We start from the raw sequence: 9,239 nt of genomic DNA, 5'->3' as shown, positions 1-9,239 counted from the left end.
ACCTGCAAATTGTTCACTGGTGATGACAATGATCAAGCAATCATAGAAATAAAGAAGTCAATAAATGTCTGGTGTTTTTTCCTGCCTTAGATAAAGTTGCGGTAAAACATACAATGAATAAATGTTATGTGGTTACCATAGTGCTCCAGCTGGTTGCTATGGTGTTGCTAGATGGTGAATATGTTGTTTCAGGTGGTTGCTGTGGTGGTCCAGGTGGCCAATATAGTTGCAATATTTGAGGTGGTTGCTAGGTGGTAGCTTTGATGTTAATAAGTAATTGCTACGATGCTGCTAACTGTTTGATGTTTTGTTCCAGGTGGTTTCTACAGTTTTTAAGCACTTGTTATTCGATTACCTTGGTATGCAATAACAGGCTCCACTCTTATTCTTAGTCACTGTAGCATTTTAGAGTTGAGGTGAGGCACTGATGTTGGACAAAAGGCTTGACTCTCAACACTCTAATTTATTCCAGAAGTGTACACCTGCGTTAAGGTCAGGATGTTGTGCAGGCCATTGAAGATGATGACATCAAATTTGTCAAACAGTGTATTTAAGAACCTTGATTTGTACACAAGGTCATGCTGGAATTGAAAAAAAAAATGTCTTACCCAAACTGTTGCCACAGAGCTGAAAGCATATACTTTAGATAACTGATTTTATACACCTGTTAGAAATGGGTGTGACCTAAACAGATCACTTGTTTCTCATGCAACATCTTATTTTACTGTTGCCACTGAATGTATTCAAGTATGAGATGACAGAACTATATAATACACATTTACACCAACAGTTTGGATATTCAAGAAAAAACTGTGCTTACATTTGTTCATTGAAAGCTCTAATACAAAAGAATTGTGCAGCACATAAAGGCAAATTGGTCTTGCGATAAAGTAATACACATACAGGGTGCAAATATTTTCACAGAACTCAACATGGCAAAACACCACAATTAATACACTTCATGGTAGGAGCATGGTGGCACATGCCCCCATGGCAGAAGATTGGCCCTGAGCCCCAGAGGCCAAAAAGCTGGTTGATGGAGGTGGCATACTTGGTCCTTGATACCTTAAAAGAGAATAAATCTATTTAATAACCATTATTTAAATAATTTGGAAACTTTGTGTTGTCACAGTACCTTCAGTGGAATTTTATTTGTACTCACCATGATCTGGCCCGCATGACACGTGATGCTGTTGATGTTCGCCTGTGCTGGCTGAAATTACGTAGCAGGTCTCTTGACCTCATCTCTGCTCCTTGTAGATCCAGTGGCACCATAGTTGGTGGAGACAAATCCAGCTCCAAAAGCATGACATTTTCTGCCTGTGGAGTTTCAAAGCCAGTTTTGAATGGCTTCTCGGCAAACTGAGAACTGTATACTTAGATAATTGTTTTTAGTGACAATGATTAATCAGTTTACAAAGCATGACTTTATATACAAAACTGCCAAAGCAGCAGATAAAAATGCAATTCAATTCAGATGTAATTAATTCATCATCTAGGGAAAGTTAGTATCTCCAATTAACCTGACTACATGTCTTTGGACTGTGTCCTGAAATTTTAAGGATTTCTGCAACTGTTTTTGCTAACTAAATATTTAATTTTTATTAAATTTACAAAGTTATTTTTGTCAGTTTTCTAAAAACCCTATTATTAATTTAAATCTGTAAAAAGTTTTATATAATTCCTAAAATTTGCAGCATGACCTAATTTTTTTGTGATTATGATTGACTACAACTGGTGACTTCTCTATGACCATATACATAGGGCTTATTTGACATACGTAAGGCTAAAGCATATGGAACAGCTGTCACTTGCCACGGTCTGATTCACAACATGCTGAGAGGACATTCAAAGAGATTTTATCCGATCATAATGTCTTACTGACCTTGACAAATGACCTCTGTTCCATAAACTAGTCCTATGTTGTAGGTTACAATCAGCTACATCTGCTTCAGTCATAATAATCATATGACCCAGTATATTCAATATAAACAGCACTTTTTTCATTTTGTTTTCATGATAGATCACATTTTGTCCACATTTTAATGTTTGACCAGAATGTTACCTGAAGCTTTTGACCTGTGTTTGTGCTACTGCTACAACTTACTAATTGAATAATTGCATGAAAGAGCAGGTGTACAGGTTTGCCTAGTTACATTTACATTTTCAGCATTTAGCAGACGCTTTTATCCAAAGCGACTTACACAATGAGCGGAACACGATGACCAATTATGGGTTAAGGGCCTTGCTCATAGTGCAAATAGTGTACATTTTATCAAATATTTAACTTGGTAAATATTTCTATTTTCACCCAGGTGGAAGTAGAACCTGTTTAATAAATAGCACTTTATGGACTTTATGGATCAGCCCTGTTAGGTAAATAAACAGGAGTTATTGTGTACCAACCCTGTATCTGGTGGGTGCTCCTGTTGCTACAGCAACCTGTGCATATTGACTTATTGGTCTTTTGTATCCGACTGCAGATTGTGGCCTTCGTCTGACAAGAGGGGAGTTGCTGAAGAATACATTTTCAAGAAAACCCGAATTAACTTTGCAATAAAGACTTATCATTAAAGATTTATATAATAATGTGGAATACAGTCATTTTACTTACCTTTCAATAGGAATGAGGGGTAAGACTTTCCACTGGTCCTCCTCATGGTCAAAGTGGAGGCGGTTTATAATCTTGTTTTTTTCCTCAGGAGGAATAAAATTGTCAATGATAAGATTTCTACCAAAAAGACATAACAGAAAATAGTCAAGTTGAATGTTGTTGACACAAAAAAACAAAATGATTCATTATTTTATAGGTAGATGTTAGGTGTAGGATGGACATTTTGGTAAAAGGAGATTGCAGATATGTTACTTGAATTTCATCTCTCTTGTCAGCTCATTCAGGGTCTGTTCCAGCTCCTGTCTTGTCGTTACATGTTCATCAATAATATCGGCCATTTCAGCTCTCACCAACTGTAGTTTGCTGTACAGCTATGTAAAAAAACAAGATATGTAGTTTTAAAAACCTATTATATTTGTTTATTATATAAACTTTATAACTATTTAAATGTAACAAAGACTGACAACTGTAAAAAAAATGCTAGTTAATAAACCTTGCATGTTAACATAATCCAGTACTTCATTAAAATGTTTCAATTACAGTCCTCCTGACCTTATAATTAGAGCACTATTTACCTGTAAGCTGGGTTAGTACTTGTATAATTACTATGTACTTCACCATTACTATGTGCTCTTGTCAGAATAACAAAAATGTGCTGGTTCAAAATATACACACAGCAACTTAATATTCTTAATGTTAATATTCTAAAACATCATGTAACATGGCCTTCTGATTCATTTTGAGTTTTAATGATTTACTATGGGCAGCACGGTAGCACAGTTGGTAGAGCTGCCGCCTTACAGTAAGCAGGGCCAGGGTTCTCCTTTACCCTCCCTGTGAGGAGTTTGCATGTTTTCCCTGTGTCCTTATGATTTTCCTTTGGTAGCTCCGAATTTCTCCCACAAGTCCAAATACATGCAGTCAGACCAATTAGATTTATTTACAATGTGCCTATGAATTGTCAAAACGAGTTACACTTATTGCAAGCTTTACCTTCTTCAGCTTTTTGGTTTTGAGCTCCACCTCCTGTTGTAAACTGGAATAGGTCTCCTTCAGTTCTATAGTTTCCTCGTCCTGCTCAAACATCATCTGCTGCATTTCCCATTCCTGTCTTTCCTATAAGAGACCACACAAATAAAACATTGCATTGCTAGACTAGTGTTTTCCTTAAGACTAAAATAGGAGGGAGTGACTGGTGCAGCAAAGTCCTGAGGGAAACTATGTATGTATGTATGTATTTCAAGAGTTTAAGAGAGACTTAATTGTCATTTTATCTATAAACAACTACATACAACACAGATCAAAAGTGCAAAACAATACAAAATACACAGTGCAGATAAAAAACAATAAGTACAAAGACATACCATAAATACAAAAAACATTTCTAATCTAAAGAAATTGAGGGGGGCGGACCAAAGACAAGAGTAGTGTTGGCCAGTACATGGTGCTGAGTAAATGGTAAGTGTGGTAAAAAACATGCTGATATACAATTAGCAGCGTATGGCTTATATAGCAGTATATTTAATAAAACAATTGCACTCATTGCTAAGAGTAAAAATCTATCATATAAAATAAAATATATGATATATTATATAAGTCAAGTCAAGTCAACTTTATTTATATAGCGCTTTTTACAATATACATTGTCTCAAAGCAACTTTACAAAATCCAGGACCAACAGATACAAAAACCCCTGTTATATACTTTTGGAATCAGTTTGGGAAAGACCCCTTCCTGTTACACTATGACTTTAACCCTGTGCAGAAAACGAGGTACATGTTTTGATGTCTTTGACGCAGTTGAACAAAATGAAGTAAAAAGGAGTGATTATCATAAGTCTTTTGACTGAATGGGCACAAATGCCCACAGAAACACGTCCACACATTGTGGAAAGTCTTCTCAGAAGAGTGAAGGGTGATATACTGTAATTATAAGGAAGGGGGGGTGGGGGTCAACAACACATTAATGCTTATGGCTTTGGAAAAGGATTTCCAAAAAGCTCGTGTTTAGGTGCAAATTGTTTCAGGCTCCATATGAGAGACTCTCCTTTAAATTAAGAAACTAACCTGTTAGAGATTCCAAGAAGTGGAAACTTTTAGTAAAGATACACTTATGCAATTATTCAAATGCATGGTGTGGAGCTGGCTACTGGCCACCAGATTGGTTGCTTCTTTTGATTATTTTTTATTATTTAAAACAACTAAACTATAACAAGCATTGACTGTGCTCAATGGGGTTTAATTATACGAATATTCAGGTGATAGCAATAAAAATACTTAGACCATATCCTGGTGCATATCCATCAAATAGAATATAACTGGTGGGGTAAATAAAAGCATGGCGTCATGATTCCTTGTTGGTGATTATGACTGACCACACTGCTGATATAAGTAGGGCTATATTGATTGCACCCATTAACAAGTACATAAAACTGAATTAGAGGCTATTGAAACAGATATGTCCACATAAATGATTTTGCTGATCACAGCAGTCAAAAAAACTTTTTTTTTAAAAGTTCCAATTTATAGCAGATGACTAAAATTACAAGTGACTAGACAGATTTCCTCTCAGCAGATTGGAGTTTAGATTTTCTTCCCAACAAAAGCCCATTGTTTGTTATAATTTGAATGGCCACAATCAAACTAGCTCTATTTATATGGGCACAGAAAAGTCTCCAGCTAACTAGTTTTGCATATTTGCCACACTCAAATATTTTATGTTAAACACAATTATATATATATATATATATAATATAAGTACAATGTGTAAAAATGCAAAGTACAGTTTTTAAATGATTATTAATTTGTTAACAGAAAAAGCTATCTAACCACCACTGGCTTTGTATAAAGATGTAACTCCCCCCTCAGTTACCCAATCGACCAGTTAAGCTAATTTAATTGATAATTAGGGTCAATTAGACTTAACACACTTGTGCCTAATTATTGCCAGCCATGTTGAATCCAATCACAGAAAGGTAAACATCGGCCTAAACGAGCTTACCAAGTAATTTCCAAATTGAACCAGTGAAATTCCAGTGAACCACACTGAGAACCATTATTTCCGAAGGAAGAAAAAGGAACAGTAGTAAATCTTCCTAGAATTGTTGGGTCTACCAAAATGTCTTTAAATGTGCATTAACAAATAATACTGGATTTTACTACAAGGCTCAGGTGAATAACAAGACAAACAAAGGCACAAAAACAAGTTCACGTCTGATTGGCATATATGAAACAAATTAAGGCCCCCCATTGTGTCTAAACTAAAGCAGTTCTACAATGAAGAGTGGGACCAAATTCCACTACAAAGATGTGAAAGTCTAGCTTTAAGATGTAAGAATCATCTGGTTGCAGTTGTTGTTGCTGAAAATACCTCAAAAACCTTAAATATTTTAAATTTAGGGGGTAATTACTTTTACACATGGTTGATATATATAGATGTTTTGTAACCTTTAATAAATGAAACTATTACAAACCCCATTTCTAGGGACACTTTTTAAAATGAAATAAAAAACTGAAATCTGTAATTTGTTAATTTACTTAAACCTTTAACATACAAAAGGTGTTTTCATTATCCAACATAATTCTATTTATTAAATATAAGCAAAATTTAAAATTAATGCCTGCAACACACATAAAGCTGGGACGGAGGCATATTTTGTTATATACAAGTCTTGGGCCGTGCTTGCCATTGTCTGATGCTACTTTCTATGATGTGCCATACATTTTATGGACTGCAGGCAGGCTAGTCAAGCACACACACTCTATGTCTATGAAGCCATGCTGTTGTAACTCATGCAGAATGAGGCCTGTCATAATCTTGCTAAAATAGACATAGTCTTGATGGCAGTTGAAATACAGTTAGGTTTGTTATGAAAACGCTGAAAAGGTTTTCTTTGTGCTTTTATCAGTTTAATACATTCTTAAATGATTTAGCAAATTACAGTTTTAGTGACCCAACTTTCCTGGAAATGGGGTTTGTGTTTTATAAAGTGTATTTTTTACCTTTAATGAGTTCAAATCTGTAATTTCTCACCCAAGATAATAAATAAAACCATTTCGAATGTTTAGGAAGCAGTGAATTGTCATGTCTGCTGCTGTGTTTACTTTACCTGCTCTGCAATCTCCTGTCTCTTTAGCTCTAACATCTTTTGTTGTTCATTGGTGTGGTCAACAATGTTTTTCCCTCCAGTCAGAAGCTTACTTTCCAAGGCCTAAAACATTTATGATAAAAAAGCAAAGTGGTAATTTTATTCTGTAAATGTTTGTTTAAATAAATGATGTGGCTGTAATGTTCAGAAGGTCTAACCCTGTATTTCTCAATCATGTTTCCAATGGTCTGTTGTTCCTTCATTAACTCCTCTATAGTCTGTGATTTTTCATCCAAGATTCCTAACTTCCTTCTAAACACCGGGCTGTCACTGGCAACACTTTCGACCATCTGCTGCTTCCACCAGTATTCTTCTACTCTCTCTTCCTGCACCATCTCCACAATGTCCACCTCTTGTTTTTTGGGTGTCTCCACCTCCCCGCTGCTCATGCTTCTCTTCATCCTTACACTATTTCTCCGTTTCCTCCTTTCCTTTGCCAGCATCCCTCGCTCCTCCAGCTGTGACCTCAGACGAGCGATCTCTTCCTGGAACTCGCGGAGCAAAGCATCTTTGGGGTCCTCATTGATCTTTGGCCTGTTCTTAATGTTCTTTGCTCTGTTTGCAAATCTTAAGGTGGCGAGAGTCTCCTCATAGTGGCATGATGTGGGTCCAATTGTGGCCACTATGACTGTTTTTGCATTTCCTCCTAAAGAATCCTGCAACAGGCGAGTAAGTTTGGAATCTCTGTAGGGAACGTGTGAGTTTTTGCCATCCACCAGAGCTGATATCACGTTTCCAAGAGCACTAAGGGACAGGTTGATTTTGGCAGCTTCTTTAAATCTTTGACCCTGAGCACCTGTCTTGCTTTGGCGTTCGCTGCCAGCTAGGTCTACCATGTTTAACTTGCCTACCCGAATGTGCTCCTCACCATCAACGCCCATCTCGCTGCATTCTATGGTTATAATAAAAATAGCATGGGATCGTGAGCTGTGCTCATTCATTTTGGTAAATCCGACAGATCTGGACTGATTTCCCAGGTTCATCACATGTTCAATTTCTTTGATGTTTTTGGTCACAACAGATGACAGGTCTTTGACATATACACCCAAGTCTGGATTCTCCTTTAAACACAGTTTTTTGTTGTTGTCCTTGTAAAGGAGGTCCCTGACTTCATCTTGATATATTTCCAGATAAGATACCCTCACCAAGTACTGCTGGTTCTGAGATCTAGAAATTTGGGTGAAGATCTGATGAAAAGAATTTGGTATGACTCCTCGTTTCTCAGGGTCCATGGGCAGACCTTGCATGGTGTATGTCTTCCCAGTGCCAGTTTGCCCATAAGCAAATATAGTTCCATTAAAACCTTGTAATACAGAGTCAATAAGAGGCTTGCAGGTGTAATCGTACAAGTCATTTTGTTTTGAAAACATATCATAAACAGCATCAAACGTGAATGTCTTGTTGAGGCTTGCGGTAGCTTTTGGATTCCTCACGGTTACCTGTCCCAGTTTTACATCCACATCCACTATCCTCTCCTGACTCATCGCCTCCTCTTTCTTGTTTACAGGGCGGCACCGGACCACCACCTTCACCGCCTCGGCTTTCTTCCCCAGCGACATGGTCCGCGGTCGCAGCATCACTAAACTGTTTCTTTTAGACATTTCGAAAGATCTGATGCTGTACCTACATGCAAAATCCTTTTACCGAGCGATGAAGCATCTGCAAGCGTCCACGAGAAAAACGCCCAACTTCCCACGTGCGAAATTCATTTTTTTTTCACAAGCTGACGTCAATCCCATATAATCATTCATTTAAACTCCAGTTAACAACCTGATCCTGCGAAAACAGAATAAAATGAACCAGCGATTAACAGTTCCCATTGTCTTCATTTACTGTCTGTTCAACAGCACCAGCATCATTACCACCACACCCTGCAGCGCCGCAGCACACACACGCGCGCACACACACACACGCTCACACAAGGGAGCGCCGCCGCTTACCGATGATGTATAGTACACATCACTCCTACCCCCAGCAAATAAAAAAAATGTATTATAATAAAAACAATGATACAACTACCAACACCATTGCTAATACTATTTTTATTATACCACTGTTTATACCACTCTTAATAATAACAATAATAACATACCAACAATAACAATACTAATAAGAAGAAGAACGACAACAACAAGAAGAAATTATTTATTTCTTTGTTCATTTTTACAACGACTTTATCCTAGTCAAAGAACAAGGTAAATTTGCAAAAAATAAATACACCATAAACATTATTATTATTATTATTATTATTATTATACCACTGTTTATACCACTCTTAATAATAACAATAATAACATACCAACAATAACAATAATAATAAGAAGAAGAACGACAACAACAAGAAATTATTTATTTCTTTGTTCATTTTTACAACGACTTTATCCTAGTCAAAGAACAAGGTAAATTTGCAAAAAATAAATACACCATAAACATTATTATTATTATTATTATTATTATTATTATTATTATTATTATTAT

General features: G+C 36.5%; 1 protein-coding gene across 1 annotated transcript; it reads right to left on the bottom strand.

Annotated features, from left to right (window-relative positions):
* Nucleotides 1-443: 443 nt before the first annotated feature.
* Nucleotides 444-8,362, bottom strand: kif3cb (kinesin family member 3Cb). The gene is made up of 8 exons (XM_063007239.1): nt 6,920-8,362; nt 6,723-6,824; nt 3,608-3,730; nt 2,867-2,985; nt 2,615-2,731; nt 2,407-2,515; nt 1,163-1,320; nt 444-1,065 (listed from the first exon to the last, which is right to left on the bottom strand). The coding sequence occupies exons 1-8, from the start codon at nt 8,360-8,362 to the stop codon at nt 960-962; spliced, it is 2,277 nt and encodes a 758-aa protein (XP_062863309.1). The 3' UTR covers nt 444-959.
* Between the last annotated feature and the right edge of the window lie 877 nt (nt 8,363-9,239).

The sequence above is a fragment of the Trichomycterus rosablanca genome, chromosome 13, assembly GCF_030014385.1.
Source record: "Trichomycterus rosablanca isolate fTriRos1 chromosome 13, fTriRos1.hap1, whole genome shotgun sequence".
In the NCBI taxonomy this organism is placed as follows: domain Eukaryota; kingdom Metazoa; phylum Chordata; class Actinopteri; order Siluriformes; family Trichomycteridae; genus Trichomycterus; species Trichomycterus rosablanca.
Note: the sequence above shows the minus strand (reverse complement) of the source record. Positions and strands in the feature narration are given on the sequence as shown.